Below are 24,644 nucleotides of genomic sequence, written 5' to 3'. Positions count from 1 at the left end.
TATTTTCATTCCGTGTAGCAAGATATTTGTAAGCCAGGTTCGGATGTAGAGAATAAGGATGTTGATCTGTTTTCTAGGATGCTTGAAACAAAATGTGAAGAGGGGGAGTACTAAGATACAGAGGAGAGGCTCCAACTGACCACAGCTTGTGTGCATGTTCCCCGCACTTGTTTGTAAGAGTCGTGTGGTCTTTGTTTTTGCAGATAGATATTTGCATTCCTACCGGCTTTACTTTGACTAAAGCATTTGTTCTAATCGGGCCTGAGCCGGAGTCTCTCTCGCGTCTTTGAGGCCTGAAAGCAATTGTTTTCCCATTAATTTGTTTAGCATTGCCTTGTAAAAGTTTTAGAGACTCAGCTGTGCCAAGAGGATCGCTGTAAGCCTCCGAGAGGCTCTGTAGAGTGAAACTAAATCCGAGCCGGAGATTTAACCCCACCCCCTCCCCTAATGTTAATGAATGATTTATGGTTGTTCTGCTTGTTGGGAGCAGATTTTCTGGGCTCCCATCACGTTCCTTAGAGAGTAAATCTGCTAATAGGGATTTGTGCTCAGTCAGTTGGGTCTTGGAGCAAAACAAAGAAAAGAATAGGACAATTACAGTATTCAGAAGGTATTTTCTTCTGCGCTGGTGGAAGAATTTGTGAGTTTCTCCTTGTGCTCCCTCAGCAGAGAATCTTAAGTGAAATATAACAGATACTTTGCACTGGCACCGTTGCTTGACCCTGCAGTGACAAATGCTAGCGGGGAGTGGCGGTATCCATTCATTTGGCTCCTAAATCTCCTAAATTACGGCTGAGTGCCAGTACTTTGCCGGTTTGTGGAGCGTGCTCGGATCTATAGGACTTAGGGAATAAAGATGGCTTAAAGCTGCTCAAGCTCAAGAACAACAACGCGCAACCATGACTCAGGTGATGGCTAATAAAGACGGCTCGGGAGTTTGTTGAAGTTTGTGGCGTTTTAGTCTTTATTGGGTCTAAATTTCCTCCATCCTTTGGTGGTTGTTGCTGCCAAACGTCTTTGTGCCATATATCTTCTGGGGTCGGCCCCGGTGGCTCCTTTTCAGCAGGTCAACGGAAATCAGGATCGCCTCAAAAAGCTCCAGCTTTAACTTGAGGATTTACAGGTCAAACTGTGGCGCTGATGGCAAGACTGAAAACCAGCTTCTAACAGAAAGCAGCTGTAGTTTAGAAAGAGGGGATGGAGGGTTAAACCTGGGCTTTGCCCACTGAACGACACTGGGAAATGCTCAAGAAAGACCCGTCCTGTGCACCGTATGCATATTCCTACATCTTACCTGAAGAAATACTGTGTATTTTATGGTGTCAGATAGGGATGGGCGGTATGGACTAAAAAATGTATCACGATAATTTCTGGCATTTATCCCGATAACGATAAAAATGACGATAAAAGAAATACCTATTCAACTCCACCTTTTCAACTATAAATCTATCTCGCTCTCAGATCCGCCATGTTTGTTACACAAAAACATCATCAACGGGAATTTATCTTTGTTTCTTTCTTTCTTTCTTTCTTTCTCATTTCCTTCCTTTTTCCCTTCCTTCCTTCCTTCCTTCCTTCCTTCCTTCCTTCCTTCCTTCCTTCCTTCCTTCCTTCCTTCCTTCCTTCTTTTTTCCCTTCCTTCCTTCTTTCCTCCTGCTCTCTCCTTCCTTCCTTCCTTCCTTCCTTCCTTCCTTCCTTCCTTCCTTCCTTCCTTCCTTCCTTCCTTCCTTCCTTCTTTTTTCCCTTCCTTCCTTCTTTCCTCCTGCTCTCTCCTTCCTTCCTTCCTTCCTTCCTTCCTCTCTCCCTTCCTTCCTTCCTTCCTTCCTTCCTTCCTTCCTTCCTTCCTTCCTTCCTTCCTTCCTTCCTTCCTTCCTTCCTTCCTTACTTACTTACTTACTTACTTACTTACTTACTTACTTACTTACTTACTTACTTACTTACTTACTTACTTACTTACTTACTTACTTACTTACTTACTTACTTACTTACTTACTTACTTACTTACTTACTTACTTACTTCCTTACTTACTTACTTACTTACTTCCTTCACGTACGTTGTGCGTGGATTTAACACAGAACCATAAATCCGGTTTTACACAAAAACATCATCAACGGGAATTTATCGTTTTTACCGCGAGATGATAAATTCTTATCGTGAGGAATTTTTTTGACTGTATATCGTGAACGGTAAAATATCACCCATTCCTAGTGTCAGACATTATAACAGCTAAACAAACGCTGTCCTTCCATGGGTTCAGCAGGTTTACTGCTGCTGTAGGAGGTAAATACAAGCTCTGTGCTCCTTTGTTATAAGATATGAAGGACATTTTCTAAAGTGATGCAGACAAATGGGCATTAGAAACAGCATGAAACATGAAAAAAGGGAAGGAAAGATATGGACGGAGGTGATTGAGACAAAGAACGACCTTCGGCGCCGCAGCACGTACCGCGCATCTGCATGTCGAGAGCGCTCATCTCTGCAGCCCGGAGGCAGAATCGATGCCGCAATCTAGTCAAGTGTAGATGGGATGTCATTAGGATTGACGGACTCCAATTCCATCAAGTGTTCATTTGGGGAATTGGGAAGGCGCATCAAACCTCAAATAATGTGAAATTGTGGTGAGCCAGGAGGGTTCCAACCCCCCCCCAGCTCCCGTCGCCGGAGATTCAACCCACTTTCTCCGTTAAGAGAAAAATTGAGTGGCTTTGAAGTAGGTCTGAGTGGTTTGACTTGAAATTTTTCAAGTTTTGTCATGCCTTGCTGGTAATGGGAGTGGAGCACAGCTGAATACTGTCAGGGGCCGGCTGTATTTGCAGACGGCTGCACATTTGAGCACAAATAAGACGTGGTTCGTTCAAATGTAGATAGGAGTATTCCGGTTTAGGGTTATATACAGAGGTGTCAAAAGTATTCACATTCATTACTCAGGTAGAAGTATAGATACTAGAGTTTAAAAATACTCAATACTCAAGCCATTAAGTACAAAAGCCATTGAAAATTAAAGCATATTAGTATAATGCAAATATATTAAAGAACCATATTTGTGTACTATTGAGCATTAACATGTGTTTCAGAGAGCAGGAGATATGATGACTAGTTGCCTATAAGTATTGTAATGGTGCAAAAAGTCAAACTTCAGAGGCATGTTATCATTTATCCTAACCTTTATTGGAATGTATATCCAAGTTTAGTTGCAGGAATCTGAGGGAACGGATGTAAGAACAAAACTGGACAAGAACATCTGAAACAACCACAACCAAATTCACTCTATCCGGATGGAGCAATTTAACTGGATAGTTTTTTTTTAAAGGCGGAAATGAAAGTAATGAGAGTAACGAGGCTGTTTTTAAAATGTAAGGAGTAAAAAGTACAGATAATTGCGTGAAAATGTAACAAGTAAAAGTAAAATGTCGTCTGAAAAATAATTACTACAGTGAAGTATAGATAACCAAAATTTCTACTTAAGTAAGGTAATGAAGTATTTGTACTACGTTACTTGACACCTCTGGTTATATAAACCAAATGGTTGTGTTTCCTCAGGAGACCAGGTACAAGGACCTGGGCGATGCTTTTGACAGCGGGGTGGACGGCCTGACGGCAGACACCAGCTCCCCCTCCCAGGTCTCCAGCCTGTGGTTCCCCGGAGCCGCCAGGGCCCAGTCTTCAGGAGCCATCCACCAGACGACCAGCGACGCCCTCCGCCAGAACATCTATGAGAACTTCATGAGGGAGCTGGAGACGGGCGCCGGGCAGGGAGCGGGAGAAAGGAGAGACCCGTCCACCGGCACGGAGGAAGGGGAGAGCAGCAGCGAGTCGGCCGAGGGCTCGCTGGAGCAGCTGGACCTTCTGTTTGAGAAGGAGCAGGGCGTGGTCCGGCGGGCCGGCTGGCTCTCCTTCAAACCCATCGTCACCCTGCACAAAGACAGGAAGCTGGAGCTGGTGACCCGCCGCAAGTGGAAGCACTACTGGGTCACCCTGAAAGGTAAAAGAGTTGTTTTAAAATAGCAGTCTTATATAGTCTTATATCTATATAGTTGTTATACAGGACTGTCTCAGAAAATTTGAATATTGTGATAAAGTTCTTTATTTTCTGTAATGCAATTTAAAAAAAAAAAAAAAAAAAAAAAAAAAAAAAAAATGTCATACAATCTGGATTCATTACAAATCAACTGAAATATTGCAAGCCTTTTATTATTTTAATATTGCTGATTATGGCTTACAGTTTTTCCCAGAATATTCAAATCTTTTGAGATAGGATATTTGAGTTTTATTAAGCTGTAAGCCATGATCAGCAATATTAAAATAATAAAAGGCTTGCAATATTTCAGTTGACTTGTAATTAATCCAGAATGTATGACATTTTTGTTTTTGTAATTGAATTACAGAAAATCACAATATTCTAATTTTCTGAGACAGTCCTGTATATGTTTGTAACGCTTGTGCTCTTAGCTGCTGTCTGTCTTGGTCAGGGCACTCAGGGATTTTATATCTTCAGAGTTTCTCTCCCTGGTTAAATAAAGGTTAAAAAGGTTTTTAGAAAATAAGTAAAATAAACTTTTCAACCTGATGGGTTCCCGCTTTTATTCTCAGAGGTTTCCTCTTCTCCTTGACCATCACAAATGACATTAAATGCTTTTTCTAAGTGCTTTTGGGGAATTTATATAATTGATTTTGACCATAATCACAAAATAATGCCACTAAATGAATGCAGTTTTGCTTTTATGACATTTCCTACTGCAGAAGGAGAAGAAAAAGCAGTCTCTCCATCTTTAGACTTCCCACCAGCCTTTAATGTCAAACTTTTTTTTCCTTCACTGCAAGTTCATCATTCCTTTTTTCTGGTAACTTTTGACAATCTGAAGAAACTTTATCAACGTTTAAAATGTCCTTTCCCTCCCTTCCTCCAGGGTGCACGTTGCTGTTCTATGAAACGTACAGCAAAGGCTCTCCGGAGCAGGAGATGTCGCCTCGCTACGCCCTCCTGGCGGAGGACAGCATCGTCCAGGCCGTTCCCGAACACCCCAAGAGGGAGAACGTGTTCTGCCTGAGCAACTCGTACGGGGACGTCTACCTATTCCAGGTGAAGCACGTCAGCGGAAACGCTGCTCTCACTTGAGCGTTGTGCGTACGGAACGATGTGGGTCTCCTAAATCCACAACCAGCTTTGGCTATTATCACCTCCCACTCCCGTGCTCTTTTGTAGTCTTCAGCCCCACATCAAATAAATCCCTCTGTGTGGAGTTGGTAGATCCTCCGAGGAATGCGAGGAAGATCAGGTCTTTGACGCAGAGATAATCCGGGTTTGATCTTTGTTTCTACTGACACGGCCTGTTGAACACGAGTCATTTTCATTCAAAGTGATTCAACTGACCTCTCGACCAAGATGTCACCGTCATTAGAACAGCAATAACCACAAAGTGGTTATAGGGCAAATAAATGCATGTTCATGCATTTACATAGAGGAGCTGTTAATCATGCTGTCTTTTATCGATCCGGAAAAGTCCCAATGATGTTTTATTAAAGTGTACTGCAGAATAACCCAACAGCGGCACGCCTGCAGTCCCGGTGGACTCATCAGGCGTCTAAACGGAATCCTCGTCTTCCTGCTCCGTCGAATTCCTGTCTTGTGTTTGATGTTCCAGGCCAGCAACCAGACGGACCTGGAGAACTGGGTCACAGCCATCCACTCCGCCAGCGCCTCGCTGCTGGCCAAGCGCCAGGGGAAGGAGGACACGGTGCGCCTGCTGCGCAGCCAGGTCCGCGGCCTGCTGCAGAAGATCGACATGGATGGGAAGATGAAGAAGATGGCGGAGCTGCAGCTGACCGTCGTCAGCGACCCCAGGAACCGCAAGGCCATCGAGAACCAGGTGAGGTGTTTTTTTGTTTTTTTCTGCAGAAAATCTATGGAGCCAAATCAAGGCCAAAAGTTTTGCTAATTTGAAAATAAAATTTGAACCTGAAAATTCTTTTTTACAGTTTAATTTTTTTTTTCAGTTTCAGAACTTTTTATTTCAGTTTCAAATCTTTTTTTCAGTTTCAGATCTTTTTTTTTCAGTTTCACTTTCACAGTACTTGGCACCAATCGCAGTATAAAAGCTATAAAATATGCCAGACTGTACAGTTCAACAGCCACACTTTAAAGTTTGACATTTCCCACTTCCACATACTACCAAGTACGGTCTAAAACAGCTTTTTAAACAGAAATGTGTCACTAGTATCCGTTTTTTCCACTGCCAATCACATGAATATAGTGTATATACACAGTGTTGAATCATACTTCTACTAATAACTTCTGCAACCTACCTTTCCTGAAGGCAACATGACTGAGGAACGTCCCCCGCCTTCTCTCTTATGCTGTCACTCATGATGCCACGCCCCCTACGCCAGATCGGGGCCAAAAGTCTGAAACTGAAAAAAAAATTTGAAACTGAAAAAAAAAGATCTGAAACTGAAAAAAAAAGATTTGAAACTGAAATAAAAAGTTCTCAAACTGAAAAAATTAATTTTCAGGTTCAAATTTTATTTTCAAATTAGCAAAAATTTTGGCCTTGATTTGGCTCCATACAAATCCGCTCCATGACTTGGTGTTTGCTGATTTTAAAAACATCTTCTATGTATCATTATTCTTCATGACGTGTGAAGCAAACCATATCATGTGCCCTACTTAATTTTTCTGTATTTGGCGTGTGCGGCGGTGAGCCTGTGCTTTATTTTTGTCTACGAGTGGGTGAATTGGCCTAAATGCATCAATCCCCAAACGTATCTCACGGGGCCCAGGGGAGCAGCGCGTTCCCTGGGCCTCAGATTGAGATTCCAGATGTTTCTTGGTAATAGGCTCTCAACATGCATTATCCTCTTCTGTCTCTCCGTCACAGCCCAGGGGGGAGAATCCAAAGCACTCAGCGCTGCACTGCAGCCCACAAACGGCAGATTACGCAGTGGCAGGAAGACGCCTCTAGATTGGCAGAAGCGTAAACACTATAACAAGAATTGTATGGGATGTCATGGAACGTGGGGGGAAAATGGATCTACGTTTTCTCACATGGCCATATTTTACATCCCTGTGGTCACCGGGAAGTTGTGGTGCCGAAGAAGTGTTTACTTCTGGATTGGGTTAGGTGGGGGGTAAAGGAGCAGTAGTCCTGCAGAGCAATGACCAGCGGAGAGGGTTGGTGCACGGAGGCTTCGGCGATGACACGGCTGCGTCTGTTTCCAATTAGCCAGCGTGCCACCTCAGAGAGACGGACGGGGTTGCAGCGAACGATAGGGTCAGACGCCGTACGGGGCTGCACTCTGATAAAGGTGCCTGGAGGCTGCTGATAGATTTAAGGTTTTGGTAAGGTTGTCTCGCACCAGCAGGGCACTACTTTGATGTCCCCGCCTACCCCCACCCATGTCTACTGAAATCAGTGCCAGTAGACTCGTTTGAAGTCTGCCTTTGCCCCCTTTTGAACACACAAACTCACACACACGCTCCACGCTATCAAGTTGCAGTGAAGGACTTATCGTGCATTAGGGCTCTGACAGAGAGTAGGGGGCAGATGTTGAAGGGGAGATGAAGATCTGTTTTAAGAAAGGCTTCTGCTGCGCTTAATGACTCTGAAATGGGTGTAAATAAGTTGTGCGTGCAGGCCAAATGGGCCCAAACTTGCTTTTGCTTTTTCTCAGATTGTGCTTAACTGCTTCTCTTCGTTTACTCGAGCCTGCTCGACGCATGAAGCAAAAGATGCTTGAATCAAAAAGAGATCCTGTTCGTCATGAGTGATTCGCTCCTGGCATGACTCATCAAATCGAATTTCATGCGCAGAACTATTTTAGTGCATCTCTGAATAAAGAGACGTATATTTCACTGTTGACAGTCTCTTAAGAGTCCCGGTGGCGTGTAAATCAAAAGTATACAAGCATTTTCAGCCATGTACATAGACTTCAATTTGTCTTGAGTTTATTGGATTAAAATCTCCTAAAGTCATCTTCAAACTACTCCGTGGATTTAAATCGCAGCTCAGTTTTTATTTAATGATCTAAGACTACCAGAGTAAACAAAATCCTGCAGCGCTTTTTTTTACACGAGGACATTTCATGTCTCAAGTCGAAGCCACATTAAGATTTAGTGCAAACAGCGGAGCCATTTGACAAAATGTCAACTTCTCCTTTTTGAAAGTGATTTAAAAACGGAACCGCCAAAGCCTTCAGACGCCTCCACGAACCACTCCCTGGCACTGCGTGAAGCCGTTATCCACACCGATATATCTGCCTTTGGTTGGAAAAAGTGACATGTTTCTTGTCGCTTTATATCACATTTTTATTGTCCTTGCACATATTCCTCCGTCAAACATGGCGGCTGCCACCACAGCTCACAGTTAAAGTTAGACTCTGTAATTGCAGCTTGTATAAACACGGTTTGGTCAGATTTTATGAAAGTTTACGGAGAGGCAGAAATGGACGAAGGATCGGGATCGTGTCACAAACCCAAGACTGCACATTCCAGCCCGGTCTCGGAGCGGTCCACGTCAACGATGGGGGAATATCTGAATGTCGTTGACCCAGTCCCTGTTAACTGAGGCCACCTGCACAGCTGCATGCACGGCTTTTCCCGTAGCTGTTACTGTGCCAGGTCTCTGTTTTAAAGTGTTTGTTTAAGATGATCGTAAAACCTGCTCCCACTTCACTCCTTAATCCCAAAGAATGCAAGTTGGCGTGAGTGGAACCCACCGGGACAAACGCCGTGGGGTGTGCTTTTGTAAATTAACTCTCAGACCTATTAAAGTTAGTTGTTATGGAGCGTTGTTTAGCTTGAGCGTTCCCATTAAAACCCGTCTCCAGCCAACAAAGTAGAGCGTTCCTTATAGTTTACATAGTGCAAGCAGGAGGAGCTGTGAACTGAGAGGGCGTGGCAGTTGGACAGGAGGCATGTTCAGTGTCTCCAGCCTCCTCGGATATCTCTGACAAAATTGTGTGTTTGGATTTGCTGCACGTACCTCACACCCCACTCCTCTGTCAGATATGCAGTCATCCGTCACTATCAAGGCTCCATGAGGTCATACCCTTCCCCTGCTCCAACATCTGCAAGCAATTGCAGCTTGGATGACCGCAATCATCTGACCCTGGATCTCCTTTGATTCTCAGCCACCGAACCCCCCCCTAGCCCCCCTGCTCACTAACCACCCGACAAACAGCTTCACAGTCAAACCTTTAAAACAAGTCTAACAGATGAATGCCCTTCCTTTTCCCTCCAGATCCAGCAGTGGGAACAGAACCTGGAGCGGTTCAACATGGACCTCTTCCGGATGCGCTGCTACCTGGCCAGCCTGCAGGGCGGAGAGCTGCCCAACCCCAAGAGCCTGCTAGCCATCGCCAGCCGCCCCACCAAAAGCACCCTGGGTCGCCTGGGGATCTTCTCCGTCTCCTCCTTCCACGCACTGGTGAGGAAGTTCGGGGCGGGCTTTTCAGAGAGCAGAAACCAGAAACGTGTCCCGTTCTGATTGTTTGTGACACTTTAATGGGCGTGATCTGTAACAACAACAACCTAGAAGATCTACAACCCCCAGCTCGTATAACTGATTCTGACGAGCCTTCATCCTACCAATAAACAACCACGCCTCTTCTGAGTTAGCCAGTTGGTTTGTGCTTGTTATGTAGCTGCAGTTTGTTTGAACTCCTCCTGTTTGAACAGAGCACTACAGAGCTCTGTAGCCAAAACATCCAGCCACAGAGACAGTTTCTTCCCCCGAGCTGTTGCTCTGATGAACTCTCATCACTCATCTCAGAGTAATCAGAGAGTCTCAGAGTAATCAATCACTGTGCAATAATAATAATAATAACAACAACCACAATTATATGCTGTAACAATGCACCTTCAATAACCATGTCTACTTCATACTGCTGCACTTTTCACTTTTCTTAAATTGTATATGGGTCAATGACGAATAAGGATTTTCAACAGGTCAATTTTAAAATAATAAAAAAAAGAATATCTGTTGCAGTAGCTCAAACATTAAGAATGTTGTGTACACATAAATTCATATAAAACTTTTAAATTAAGTGATTTTTGTCAAGATGAATTGGCACTAGCCTTAAAAAAAGTGATGTGGTGCAACCATGATTCATATTAAAATAAATTAATTTGCTTAACATCTTGACATCTTTTTTTTTTTTTTTTACAAGTTTTCAGTATTATACAAAAATGGTTGTTTTAATGGTCGCGTCACATGATATTTCATAAAATGGACATCAGTCAAACTTTGTTTGTATATTATGATGGAAATATAAATATAAATGTGTATAAATCTTATACACTACAAGACATTTTGGAAATCATGCCAGATAGGGCAGAAGATTGATTTAAAAACATTTAGAGGGATTTCAAAAAAAGTTTTCAAAACAAGAGTCATGGTCGGACGGTCGCACCACATGACTTTATGACACTTAAAACAACAACAAAATCCCAAATAACTAGTATTTTTTGTAAAATTCAAGTGAGTCCATATGTGGGACAGGTCGGTCATATATATGGTATTTTTTTTATCCATTTAAACCTTTTTTGAATTAGAAAACAAATCTGTTTTTCGGAAAATATAGCCGTCACGTCATTGACCCTAATATGTTAATAAGAGCCATTTGTCTATTTACTGTACAGTAAGCGAAAATAACTGAGTCAAATTCCCTGTCTTCTTTGACCTGACTTGGCCAATAAACCTGATTCTGATTTGATTGGCTGATATCTGCATCACCGCGTGAAATGTTGAGCTGACAAGGCGTTCAGCAGTTTAGTTGGGTAGCGGTTAGCGGATAGCCACACCGGCACGGTCGGCAGCCTCGCTGTCTCCCCGTGAGGGCGGGAGGTTAAACGTTTGCAGATGCGTGTGGCAGGTCCTGTCGCTTGCGGTATTGACGGTCGTGCTTGTGTTCAGATCTGTTCCAGAGACGAAGCCACAGTCAGGAGGCGCTCCTTGTCTCAGACTTGCAAACAGCGCAAGAAAGGCCTCTTCTCCTCTCTGAAAGGTCTGGACAACCTAACGAAGAGAGGCCGGGACAAGAGACCCTCCGTATCACAGGTATAACACTCCCTTTTTTATTTTCCTAATCCAACATACACACTAAAATACCCCAATTACTGGTTTCTTTAATTAAAATAAACGTCAGTTTGCTTAAAATCCGCACATTAAAGCAGATGGTATATCTATTTTTTGTGGTTAATCATGGTTCAGCTCTCCTCCCTCAGGATGAAAATGTACTTTGCGTTAGCGTCGGTAGTTTGAAGATGTCGGCGTACTCTGTAAGTTTTTAATGCGACGCTTGCAGCGAGCTCGTGGGCAACCAATTTAATGAACGAGACTTCCACCGAGGCCGGCTGCGACATCCAGGTCTGCTGGCATTAAAAATGAATCGTGCAGTTGGGCCGCGCCGCACCTCCATCCATAACTCATTAAGCAATCCTCCTAACAAACTTATGAAAACAACCCAAAGTAGCCACTTTAACATCCTCTGCAGAGGCGGGAGGGGGGAAAATAGACGATGTAATAAGATAAGGGATTACATAATGAGCTTCATGTCCGGATCTCCGTGTCCTCGTGGAGGCTGAAAGCCTAGCAGCAGCACTCAGGCCTTGAGGTGACACCGTCTAATCTCCCCTGAATCCCAGCATGATGAAACTCTCCACCACCTCACGTATCCAGCATAAGTAAATTTGCTGTACAAAGCATGCTTGCGAACATAAACTCTTTGGGGATGTACCGTTCAATTTGTCTCCTGGGCTTCCTCAGTGCACATTTTTGCACATTTGTTAATGAAACTACCTAAAATCATGCTGCTGTTTTAGCTTTCTTGCATGTAAATTGCTGTTGTTGGCATGGAAGAAGGCAGGGAAATTGTTATTGGTCTCAGCACATTTGACCCCCATGGGAATCTTTTTATTAATCAAAAGCTCACATCCCTCCTGCTTTCCTGGGCACATGGGAGCATTCCCCACCCAGGTGCAGAGGGGGAAGTCTGAATCCTCTCAGGTGGGTCATTAGACTCAAGCGGGTGCTTATTCATCAATATCAAAGGCAGGGCTTGGGAGCGTAGTCGTTTACTCGGGTATTTCATGGATCTCTGGTCATTAGTTGCAGCTCCAGAAATGAAGGAAATATTAATGCTCTGACCTCCTTTCTGGTATTCTTCATCGTTTCGGCGCTTGCACGTCTAATCGTGTTGTTTAGTAAACGAGAGCTGACTCCCGGCTGCTTCCGCAGAGTTCCCTGTGAAGCTCCCTCTTCCCTACCCGACCTCCTGCTCTGCTCTGTGACGCTTTTGCATTCTTGCACATCTTGCATGTCGGCATCTAGGTGTGCACGCACGCGTCGTTATTTTTTTTTTCTCGGGATCTCCAGCCGGCCGGCGTAATGAGGCACAGTCGACGTTTTTGTGGCGCAGAAGGCCGAGGTGGCACCGCAGCGCGCGGATGAATTATTAAAAGCCATATGTGGTAGATGGCATTCTCCACACTCTCCCCCCCAGCCCCGCAGACACCAGCAGATGGTCCCTGTAAAGACGCTAAATATTAAAAACCGTCCTCTTATTTTTGATTTTTTTTTTTTTTAAACCCGCCCCCACTAGGTTCCCCTTCTCTTACAAGATCTTTTTAGTGTTTTCCGGTGTTTTGTGTCTTTTAGTTTGGGTCTAATGAGGGACTGATGGCTGCTAAGTGCAGCAAGGGATTTTCAGGGATGGACATCTGCTGTTTGTGTTGCCTTTTCTTCATAAGAGTTGATTGTTGTACAAGTTTTCATTAGTAAATGAGTAAGAAAGTAAAGTTTATTTATAGAACACCGATTCACAGATAAGGGAATGTCAAAAGGTGCTTCACAAAAAAATAAAACAATACAATAAAAGTAAAAATACAATAAAAACAAGACGATACTACGGTGGCCGACAAGGGCCAAACGCACTGCAACGGCCTAATGCGTCTCAGTTAAGGAAAACGGCTTCAAGTACAGAAACAATTCAAATTCACAAACTCAAAACGAGGTACAAAAAGAGAAACGTGGTGCAAATGAAAAAACGTGCTGCAAAAAACAAAGACAAATGCAGCATCATCAAACGCGCTGCAAATAGAGAAACGATGCAAAGCACAAAACGATATAAAACAAGAAACCATCTTCAAAAGAAAAACGCTTCATAACCGGTCACTACAACCGAAAGTGCTCCAAACCTGCAGGGGGCGCTCTCTGCCGACACCGAACAGCTGACTGAATCACGTCAGCACCAAGATTTTAAAGTTAAAACGAAAAGGGAGGGGGAGCCAGTGAAGAGGTTTTAAAATTGGGGTGATGTGAGCCCTTCTATTAGAGCAGGTCAGCAGCCTTGCTGCAGAATTCTGGATTTGCTGAAGACGAGACAGTTCCTTCTTGTTTAGGCAAGAAAACAAACTGTTGCAGCAATCCAAACTAGATGGCACAAAAGCATGAATAATTATCCAATCTAATCCACTTTATTTGTATAGCACATTTTAAAAACAACAAGGTTAACAAAGTGCTGCACAATGAGTAAAATAAAACATGATAAAATAGTAAAAAACTAAAAACAAAGTAAAATAGATAAGAGCACATAAAAGCACGAAATAAAAACACACCAGACAGACAACAACCAGTGATTCATAAACATAAAAGACAGGACAGAGACCACACAACTCTCACGCTGGATTAAAAGCCAAAGAATAAAAATACGTTTTAAGACGAGATTTAAACATTTCTAATTAGCTCAAGATCAGTTTTCTCAGTTTGGAAATATTCCTTAGCTGGTAAAAACATTTCCTCGTCAGCTGCTTGGAGGCTTGTGTTCAATAAGAGTTGATAATTGTACAAGTTCTCATTAATGTTGAGGGGAAATGTGCAGCTTTTTGAATGACACCAGCTCATTGGGTGCCGCTACCTTCCCAGATTGTCCAATTTTGCATTTCCAAGACATATTCTTGCCTTTCCTCACTGTTGGACTCCATTTACCCCCTCTGTCTCCACTCCAATACCATAACTTCATCTTTTTACATCCCTGTTCCCTCTCAAACCCACTTTGTCAGAACATAAACATCAGAGCTCTATCCGGCGGAACGTCACCCACCCCATTTCCATACTGACTCATCTGTGTTGACTAAGCCGAAATCCCTTTTTTACCGCCGCAGCGCTGCACACCAGAACCGTGCGCCCAAAGTCATCGCCCCCCCCTTCCCTCCCTCCCCCACGCAGTTTTCCCTCTCGGGTTTCTATTTTCTGATCCATCTGAGCAGAGCTACAGTAAGAGCTAGCCGTCAGTTGGCTGTGGGAAGTAGGCCAAAGTCTGAAGATTTGTGGGGGAGCTGGTAAAGCTTTCTAAAATTAGACAGTTTACGGCGAAGCAACACTGTTTACAGGCTCTTTTAGAAATGTACCCATGCTGAGGAGGGAGGGAGTCGGGATATCTAAGGTCAGACGAGGCATCTCGCTACCAAGGCCAGGGAATACAAAACTGCTTCTTTTTTGCATAAATAATTCAATTAAAATAAATTTGATTAGTTTTACTTCTCTGTGCCAGTTTTGGATATTATTTACATATACTTGGGAGGAAAACATTCAACTTGAGCTCATTTACTTGATCTCATAGCCTGTTTTTCCCCCTGATACCAGCGATACCACCTGCCTTGCTGCTTCTGCCCGGCAACAAACCCGGTAGCTGCAGCCTGTTAGAGGGCCGATGCCACATCCTCACAACGCAGCCGTCGACTTATCCGGACAGAGCAGCAGCACAGATGAGGCTGAGGAAGCTAGAACCAGTGGAATATTTCAAGATATTTCTGCACCAAAGGGTGGTTGTGAAAGGGGAGAAGTCTTGTCCTCTCATCTACTACTGGACTGCCTCTCCCTTTCATCTGTCTGCAAACACAGAAACCACTAGATGTCCATGCACATTCGCTCTGGTCACACACACACACACACACACACACACTGCACATTTCCATCATTGCACCTTCAAAGGCTGCAGATCTCCGTTTATAAAAGCGAGTATCAAAGTGCTGCATTGGCCACAAGTAGCTTTTAATTAGCCACCTAAGCTGCTAGCGCTGTGTTTGTCTAATATTGTGTTGCTGAAGCAACAATTATGAGTGAGTCAGCTTGTTGCCTCCTCGTCTGTGCCTCTAACCGTCTGCCCCTGTGATTTCAGATCTATGAAAGCGATGCTGGAGGTCAGATGTACGCCCTGCCTCCCAGGAGCTCCGAGGTGAGTCAGAGAATCCACTAATTTTGTCCACGTTTGGTTTGAGGACCTTTTGATGTGCAGCAAAAAGCCAATCTGTGGCGCAGCTGTCAGTTAGAGCACGAAGTGGCCGCTACTCCTGTTCCTGTTACCTCTGCTGTCTTTCACGGCTTTGATAGTGGGACGTGTGAGGGTATTTTTATGCAGGGTGTGTACCTTATACAGGGATGAAAGCAGAGCATCCTTTCATGTTGACCTGAAGGTGTCTACCAGACAAATAGTATTTCTAACAAGAGACTTTGAACTTGTCGAAAAAACTGATTAACAGGAGTTCGGCATGTGTCATAATTGAGCTAATGGAGTGTGTATTCAGTAAGCCTGTGTTGGAAAAAATCGATTTCCCAATTCTAAATCGATTCTCATATTAATTCCTAAAAATCGATTCATATGTCTAAAGATCGATTTTTTTATTTTTTTTTATTTATTTATGTTTTTTTTTTTTCATCATTACAATACAACTTTTTATTTTTTCGTTTATCCCCAAAAAAGGAATGTTTTGTTGGACACGAGAATAGCTGGTGCCATGTTTTTGCCTTTAAATATGTTTAAAGGTATGAAAACATTAAAGTGTTAGGTTATAATTGCATAAATTGTCTATATTTCATTACTTTATATACTGTCTTGGGGTTACATTTGCAAAAAAATTAAAAACCAAAATGGAACAAATAAAAACGGAATGTGGGAAAAAATAAAACCGATTTCATCCGTCTCTGTTTCCTCCCTGGACCTCGAATCTTGATAATCGATTCTGAATCTTAAGAATCGGAATCGAATCGATTCTTGATATTTGAATCGATCCCCAGCCCTTCTAACAAGAGACTTTGAACTTGTTGGAAAAACTGATTAACAGGAGTTCGGCATGTGTCATAATTGAGCTAATGGAGTGTGTGTTCAGGCTATGTGTGTGCTGTAAACATGTTCAGCGATTGACGTGCATGTCTTCTGACTGTGAGCAGACAGATATTGGGAGATTATTAGGTGGTTGCATATCTGCATAACCAAAGTGTGAACTATTTCTGTCAGTAAGCGTCAGCTCCGAGCGAGGCTTGCTCTCAGGCGTATTCGTCTTTTCACCCATTAGATCAACGTTTTTCATTTTTCCACTTTAACATCTGGGTAGCAGGGAGTCATTTGCGGTCGAAGAGCACATTTGCAGGTTCATGATTTTACTTTTGGGAGGTCTAGTTGAACGGTTCACGTGTTTTTAGTGTTGAAAAACGCACTATTTTCCTCAGACTGCACAGTCTAAAGCGCTTCGTTTTAGCTCCCGTCTCTTTAAGGCGCCGCGCTCAGATGGGCCCTCTCTGTTCCCAGCGCTCAGCTATTTCCAAGTGGAAGTTGTTGAAGTTTACCATCTCTGCTTCTCCTTTGTTTGAGGCTTACCAAACGAGCAACTCGAGAAGCATTACATAAACATTTTACATGGCGATGTAGACGAGTAACTGGAGACGAGGCTCTTCGGGGACAATGCTTTCTGTTAGGAGGGAACTTCGTCTGAAGGTTTGTGGAGCCGTGAACGACTTTTACAGGCGGAAAAAAGGTCAGATGAGACTCTGATGGAGGAGAAGCAGACAAAGATGCTGATGTGCAAAGCTGCATTAATGTGCAACCAGTCTCTTGTCACTGTTACTGATGTTTTACCTTCAGTGCTGCTCTGCGTGACTGTAAATCACTGTTACAGTCATGATGGCGTTCAGGGTTGTCCATGGTAGAACAATCAGGATGTGTCCTGATGTTAGGCATCATTATACTGATGGTTCTCACGCAGCTGCCGCCGATACAGAAGAGCTCCATGACTCTTTTGGAACTGCTTTAATTGCATTTAGGGAAGAAAAATAGAACAAACATGCCTTGTTGCTTCATATTTTATGATCAATGGGCCTATATGTATGTTTTTTGTGTTGATTTCATCCATATGGGATGCTATCTTATAGCAAAAGACTGTTGAACGTTGTGTGAGATGAGTGAACACAGGATCAGTATTACAAAAAATACTAAAGGAGGAGGTGAAGCAGCCAAAGAGACAACTGTACATAAACAGAATGTGTCAAAATGTGGGGGAACAAAGCTGTGAATGCTTCTGGGCTTCTGTTTGTCAGCTTAATAGATGTTCGATGTATTTGAAGTCAATACGCTGCTCCAGCTTGTTTCCAGTGACCTCAGAAAGCTAAAAATGTCTGTCTTGATGAAGTGCAACGCTGAAAGATGACTAGAATGGGCACTTTGAGATGATGACAGATGGGCGTTATGAAGATGATGGTTTAACAGGATGCAGTGATTCATCGTGGCAGTCTGCAGTCAATGTGCCGAGTGTTAAGAGCTCCCTCGCTGAAGGCCTAGCAGGACTGTGAGCAGGAAGTGGTTTGGGGAAACAATAATGGCTTTTCATCAGGTCTCCGCTTTAATGTTGCTTAAAACGAAATGGCTTTTCTTTCACTTCACTGTTCAAACCCCACCCCCTCCTTTTTAGATTTTGACTCAAGTATGGAAACTGGCTCGGGACGAGCAGTAGGAAAACAGAAGCTGGCACAGCTGCGTCTGTGTTTGTTTGTACATACGGTCCTTCCTTCCCGTCTCCACGACTCTGGGCCCGTTGGGACTGCTTGGCTTTCAAATCCCTTGAATGACGTTTAATAGGTATTCATCTTCCACTAATCCTTTGCGGTAAAGTCAAGTTTGGGGCGTGTTGGTGTGAGTTTGTGGCCAAGATCTGCCGTTGGTGTTTTCCTTAGCAGCACGTGAGCCCCATGTGGCTCCGATGGAGAAACTGAGATTATGTAAAAGTATTGAAGATGCAGCTGATGGACATCTTGTAGATGTTACTACTACTGTCATTCAGCAAAGCGACTTACATCTGAGAGAACAACACAAGCAAGAAATCACATAGTTCAGGTCCAGCTGGATCAGTGCTGGTCAGACTGCTGTGAGTCTATTTGGACACAGGTGCTGCCATGCCAGTGCTAGAATTTTTTTATTTTTATTAGGGCCCGAGCACTTGTGTGAAGGCCCTATTGTATCTGTAGGAATTTTTTTTTTCTTCTTTTTCTTCTGACGAAAGGAGGGCCTTTTTGCCCCCCTAAACGTGCCCCAAAAGTCACCAGATTTTGCATGCAAACCAGGCCTGGCGAAAAATTTGATATTTCATGGTTTGCATTAATGGGCGTGGCAAAATGGCTCAACAGCGCCCCCTAGAAAACTTTGTGCCTCAAGCCCCGCGATACGGTTTGACGTACATGCACGAAAATCGCTACACACCTGTCTCATGTCGCAACTTAAAGAAAAGTCTCTTGGCGCCATGGCCGAACAGGACGAACAGGAAGTCGGCCATTTTGAACATTTTGAATTAATCGCGTAATTTTGATGCAATATATGCCATTCCTTCGAGAATTAATACGGCCCGAACCGTAACGTGCACCCAGGTGTGTTATACATCAAAATGTGCGTCTCCATCCTGCGACTACGCGCATTACTTTTCTCTTTCAAAAGTGTTACGGTGGCGACGCTAGACGCCAAAAAGCGCGCCCCCCCTTCATGTGATTGGTCCATATTTGATAGTTCCATTAATGGGCGTGAGAAGATGGCTCAACAGCGCCCCCTAGAAAACTTCTCTGCCACAACTTTTAAATGGTTTGACATAAAGACTCGTGGGTGGTGTCATCGGACTCGGTTTTGAGTACTTGACCTTTATTGGCCTGAATTAGCCCCGCCCCTTCTTCTGATTGGTCGATATTTCATAGTTTCTATTTTCTGCCATAACTTTTGAATGGTTTGACATAGAAAGTCGTGGGTGGTGTCATTTCTGATATGCTTATGGGGGGCGGTGGCCGTGAGTGCGAGGGCCCGTTCATCGCTGCTTGCAGCTTTAATTTTTTATTTATTTTTTCCGCCCAACCCAACAGTCCCTTTTATACAAGAAAGCTACGTCTAAAAAGACACCATTATGCAATATTTAAGAGAGACAGATTTGCTTCATTATTCTTTGTTTTTTTGCAAATTTGAGGGTTAAAATTGTAGTTTGTCGTTAAGTTCTCATCCTTTCCTGCACTGGGTCGCTTCTCCCGGGTCCTGACCTGCACCCCGTTCCCTCTTATCCATGATACGATCCATGATCTTCTCTCTCTGTCGCCACCTGAAAGTACATAATCTCTTTTATTTAAAGAAAGAGTTGAGTGTAGTTACCAGTGAGAAGGGCTAACATGTCTGGGTGACCAGTAGTCACCGTGGTTGTGTGTGTGTGAGCACGTGGATAAGTGTGTGACAGCGGTGGAAAGACGAGTCTTGGGTGGAGCTGGAAGGAACTGAAGGGTAATGTTCCTTAAATAGATGTTAAAGAGAATTTACAAAAAGTGTATTCATCTTGTTTTTTGTGGCCAGGCTGTCCGTTTGGGACAAGGCTGTGATATTTGTGTTGCTAAGTGGAACATTGAAGGTATTTCTGCTCGACGTCCGTTACTCCACGTTCCGTCTTTAGAAAGATCCCGGGCAGGAGAAAAAGGCTCGCTGCTTTATTTTTTCCATACTTGAGGGGGGAAAAGACTGGAGCACTGAATTATTTGGTTGGGTGCAAACATAAATAGCATGCACACACTTGGCCACACAGAGCACTTGTTGAAGTGCGGCGCGTGTCTGGACCGTCGCCTTGGCAGCCGCTCGTGGAACCGGGCAAACGGTCGAGCCGTTCCGTAACCATGAATGAGTGTACAGTGTTGCTCAGTACCCGGCTCCAGGCGCGCGCAGGAAACCCAGTTTGAGTTTCCTGGTTGCCATGACGCCGCTTTGACATGACCTCACACTCCGAAACGGTGAAGGCGGGACTTGCGTGTTTTAAGGGGACATATTTGGTAAGAACCGACTCTCAAAGAAGCTTAATCCAAGAGATATTAAAATAAAAAGTGGGCCGAGTCTGTGCGCAGATGAGCAACGGTCTGAGTAAAAACCCTCGTCCCTCTCAGGCTGCTTGTCTGGCAGGAAAAAGTGCCCTTTTCTTTCCTCTTCAAATGATTCATCCACAGCGAGCAGCTGTCTGAAAAGGACAGAAAAGAAAAGCTCAGACAAGTCGGGGGGAAAAAAAAAAAACAGACCCACACCAGTCTCCGTTTTACGATCCCATAATGCATCTGAAACATTTGCAATTATCTTCCCGGTCCCGTGTCTGAGTTTGAAGTTGGTATGGTCAGTACATTTGGTGCGACGGAGTCTTTTCCCTCGTGATCTGGGGTAATTGATAATTGTGGTTTTAGGCTTGCAGCGTGTTGCCTCCCCTCAGCCTCACATCGCAGCGGTGGTGATTACCCACCAGAGACAGGGAGTCTCAACCAAAAGCCCCAAATGGCTGCCTGTGAGGCCGACTAGTGGGCCGACCCCCCCACCTTAATACCCGGCTCCAACCTCGCTGCTAATGCCACAAATAATGCAACACGTAATTACCTCCAGAATGTGGGTCTGATTCTGAATTAAATCGTCCCTATGCATCACTTGGGGTTTGGGGGGGGGTTGTAGATATCATCTGGATGTCTAGACCTGCTGATTGGCCCTCGCCAGTGCTCTTGTGTACACGGTCATTATGATGAGTGTAATGTGGAGCAACTGCAGTCTATGTTGTCAAATGAATTTCTGAAAGGCTAATTGTATGACATCTTTGCTCCATTGCTTGATCCACAGCCAAGCATTTAGACTAATGGACCCGTATTGATCTGTGTGCTCTGTCTCACCCACCCCCTCCCTTTTCCGCCTTCAACTCCCTCTTATCCTCCGTATCCCCCTTCCTTACCCCCTCTTTTTCCAGAGGCTGGACGTGTTGACCAGCATCTACTCCATGTCGCCCCCCGAGGGCGGCGTTTGGGACGGTATCGGCGGTGCCACGGACGCGCCGATGTGCGTCCACACGCCAGACGGCCTGACAGTCCAAGTTCCCGTCAGAGGAGAGCAGACAGTCGCCGACCTTCTCTGTGCAGCCTGCAAGGTTGGGTTTCAAAAGAAATGACATGTCACCACAGCGAGAGAACAATGTTTTCTGACAGTCGCCACAAAGCGAAAAGGGAAAACACAAGCTGCCACGTCATTGTGGTTAACATTTCTCTCTTTTGGACATCCGACTGCACACCAAAGCACAGAAATTAATAGTCCAATCTTTTCCAAGTATCTGCAGCAGCAGATCCAGTTAGATGATAAATAATTAAAGTAACACATCCTCATGTAATGTTTGACTCTGCATCCTCCTCGATGAGCAGCTGCACATAAATACAGATTCAACATGCATGCAGTCCCAAGGGCGTGTTTTTTTTCTCATCTCAAAGTGTAAAATCTGCAAATACTTCACACTTGGGCTGCACGGCATCTGCCAGGCAAAGTGCGAATGAGGCTGAAACATGTCGGACTACTTTGTGCATTCGGGCTGCTGACCGTCGAGTCTGTCTTGTGAAAACAGGTGAAACAGCTGGACCCGGGCTCGCACGTGCTCCGGCTGCGCAGGCGATCGGGACAGGGTGTGGAGCTGCGATACGTGGCTCCTGGCGAGCTCCTGCACAATCTGGTGAGAAGGACAAACACCCCCCCCAGTCCCATCCACACAGAGCTCCATTATCTCCGGTTTTCTTTATTGTGTATCGATTTTTTCCCCTCACTTCGCCCCGTAGGTCAGCGATCAGCTGGAGGTGGTCCCCGCTAATGTGTTTACGCTGCACATGAGGCGGCCGGGCAGCACTGCGGACTTCGGTGAGTCTGCCAGACGCAGGCGGCTTTACGCCAGGTTGTTTTCTGGGGGTTTATGTGCAACTCACGATCTCTGTCTGAACCCTTTCTACCAGGTTTTGCGGTAACGGGACACAAAGACAGCCAGAGGAACAGCAGGATTTTTGTCAGTGAAGTGCTCCATGACGGCCTGGCCTTCAGTGAAGGTTCACTCCTCACTCTTCACTCCTTAAACCAGCACAGGGGTCGGCAACCCAAAATGTTGAAAGGGCCATATTGGACCAAAAACACAAAAAACAAATATGTCTGGAGCTGCAAAAATGAAGTCTTGTATAAGCCTCATAATGAAGGCAAATGGCGAAAGGCGAAATGTTGAGAAAAAAGTCTAAATGTTGAGAAAAAAGTCTAAATGTCAAGAAAAAAGTCTAAATGTTGAGAAAAAAGTTGAAATGTCGAGAAAAAAGTCTAAATGTTGAGAAAAAAGTCTAAATGTCGAGAAAAAAGTCTAAATGTCGAGAAAAAAGTCGAAATGTTGTGAAAAAAGTCTAAATGTCAAGAAAAAAGTCTAAATGTCGAGAAAAAAGTCGAAATGTTGTGAAAAAAGTCGAAATGTTGTGAAAAAAGTCGAAATGTCGAGAAAAAAGTCGAAATGTCGAGAAAAAAGTCTAAATGTTGAGAAAAAAGTCTAAATGTTGAGAAAAAAGTCTAAATGTCGAGAAAAAAGTCTAAATGTTGAGAAAAAAGTCGAAATGTTGTGAAAAAAGTCTAAATGTTGAGAAAAAAGTTGAAATGTTGAGAAAAAAGTTGAAATGTCGAGAAAAAGGTCAAAAATTCAGAGAAAAAAGTAAAAATGTCGAGATTAATGTTGAAATACAATTTTGAGAAAAAAGTTGAAATGTCGAGAAAAAAGTCGAAATGTCGAGAAAAAAGTCGAAATGTCGAGATTAAAAAGGAAAGGAAAAAGGAAGAAAAAAGAGAAAAAAAGGAAAAAAAGAAGAAAAAAAGGACAAAAAAGGTCAAACATTTTTGAAAAAGCTCCAGGAGCCACTATGGCGGTTGTCGACCCCTGAACCAGCAGCAGCAGTAAAACACGTGACATCTGTGCAGCTCTGCCACCTTTTTCCTCTGAAACACAATTGTATCCGTGCATTCAGGTCTGCGGGCAAGTGATGAAATCCTGGTGCTGAACGGCCGCTCCGTGTCGGGCCTGGACCTGGCGCTGATCCAGACTCTGTTTGCAGAACAAACCCTGCACCTGCGGCTGAGGCGGGACGGCCCTGTGCCGGTCGCTGTGGTCGCCGGCTGCAAACCCAGTCCGGAGGTCCGCAGCAAACACCACAGAGCCAAGTCCTCATCAGGTGCGTTCATCACCGGCAACAGACGGGCTGTCGGGGAGAAAAGAGCTGTAGATTTATCTTCCATGAAGTTATCTTTCACACTGTTGAGTAAAGTGATGTCTGCCATGTGTTGTGACATCTTGATCTCAATTTGTGCAAAAGAATCCAGCGGCTTGCAGTCCAAACCCAGTTTTTCTGTTCTGTTTTCTGATATAAACATTTGGTGCCTTATTTTTATTTATTTTGTTATCAAAGCAGGGACTCACGTTAACATAAAGTATGGTCTGTTGCTCAAAGGAACAGCTACTTCTTATCGTGAGTAGTTAAGTCACCTAAACCACAAGACAGCCACCACACTTCTGTTTTAGTCCGGATCTCCACTTCCCTAGAAGATGCACAATGGTTCCTCCTTGCTAAAAGTAAAATGAATAAATAAAAGAATGAAATAAAGGATAAAAACAGCGTAATGACAAAGTTTAGATGAGACTCGGGAGCTGTATGCATCTCATACTCGAGGGGAAGGTCAGCAGGACATTCGATGTCCAAATACAGAATCTAGGAGCTTACACTCTCTTTGAATGTAGTTTCCTGTCAGCTGGGCTTAACCCCACTGCTGACACTCAGTGCTAGAACTGAAACGGTGAGCTCGTCCGTGTTGCTGCACAAATGCAGCTGACACCAGCGGGCAGAGGAGCAGTTTGTTTTCAGCCTTTCCAGTAAAAGGTAAGGACGATTCAGCTGGAAAAATGTCATCTCTGGTCCCGCCGACAATTTGATGTTATTTCTAATGACAAAGTCCTATAACAGACCAGATTTCCAGGTGTTTTTAAAAGTGAGGACTTAACATAATCTTGCATTTCTTTGCAAGATTTGTGTTCATTCATACTGGTTTTGGTCAGTCATGGAGACAGTGGATGGTTGTGTAGGCAAAGGTATGAGCTGAAAACTTTAAAACAAGATGCTTTAAGTTGGTGACAAGAATTTTCATCACAGTTCATGACCTGTTGACAACTAGCTCCACAATCTTCCTTCTAACTGCTGCAGATATTTTACTGTCGTCCCAAATGTAGAGGGCATTGTTTTATTCGTTTTATTGCCTAAAAACAAAAGTCTGTCCCAGAGAAAGTGTTAAGCGTCATATTAATTATAGCAATTCATTAGTGTTTTTCTACAGTATAGACATAATTGAACACAAAGGGATTAATGACTTGAAGGCCTCATTACTGCAGCTTGGTGTGATCAAAGCGCCTGCAGTTCCGCTCTCCGCCTCTAGAGGGCGCGGGGCCCCAGGCGGGCTGATGGAGAGGCAGGTAAAAGCCCACTGTGGACAAATTAACATCAGTCTTACA

At 44.0% G+C, this 24,644-nt stretch overlaps 1 protein-coding gene across 3 annotated transcripts in view; it reads left to right on the top strand.

Annotated features, from left to right (window-relative positions):
• Window positions 1-24,644, top strand: part of tiam2a (TIAM Rac1 associated GEF 2a) — a 121,357-nt gene that overhangs the window by 69,850 nt on the left and 26,863 nt on the right. For all 3 annotated transcript variants that reach the window (XM_061743518.1, XM_061743517.1, XM_061743519.1), the window contains exons 4-14: window positions 3,542-3,983; window positions 4,909-5,081; window positions 5,644-5,868; window positions 9,238-9,423; window positions 10,912-11,055; window positions 15,176-15,232; window positions 21,054-21,230; window positions 21,696-21,800; window positions 21,904-21,982; window positions 22,075-22,164; window positions 23,113-23,316. In XM_061743518.1, coding sequence (XP_061599502.1) covers window positions 3,542-3,983; window positions 4,909-5,081; window positions 5,644-5,868; window positions 9,238-9,423; window positions 10,912-11,055; window positions 15,176-15,232; window positions 21,054-21,230; window positions 21,696-21,800; window positions 21,904-21,982; window positions 22,075-22,164; window positions 23,113-23,316 — 1,882 coding nt within the window. The remainder of the gene's footprint in view (window positions 1-3,541; window positions 3,984-4,908; window positions 5,082-5,643; window positions 5,869-9,237; window positions 9,424-10,911; window positions 11,056-15,175; window positions 15,233-21,053; window positions 21,231-21,695; window positions 21,801-21,903; window positions 21,983-22,074; window positions 22,165-23,112; window positions 23,317-24,644) is intronic.

This window comes from Cololabis saira, chromosome 16, assembly GCF_033807715.1.
Source record: "Cololabis saira isolate AMF1-May2022 chromosome 16, fColSai1.1, whole genome shotgun sequence".
Taxonomy (NCBI): domain Eukaryota; kingdom Metazoa; phylum Chordata; class Actinopteri; order Beloniformes; family Belonidae; genus Cololabis; species Cololabis saira.
This window is presented reverse-complemented; position numbering and strand designations above follow the sequence as displayed.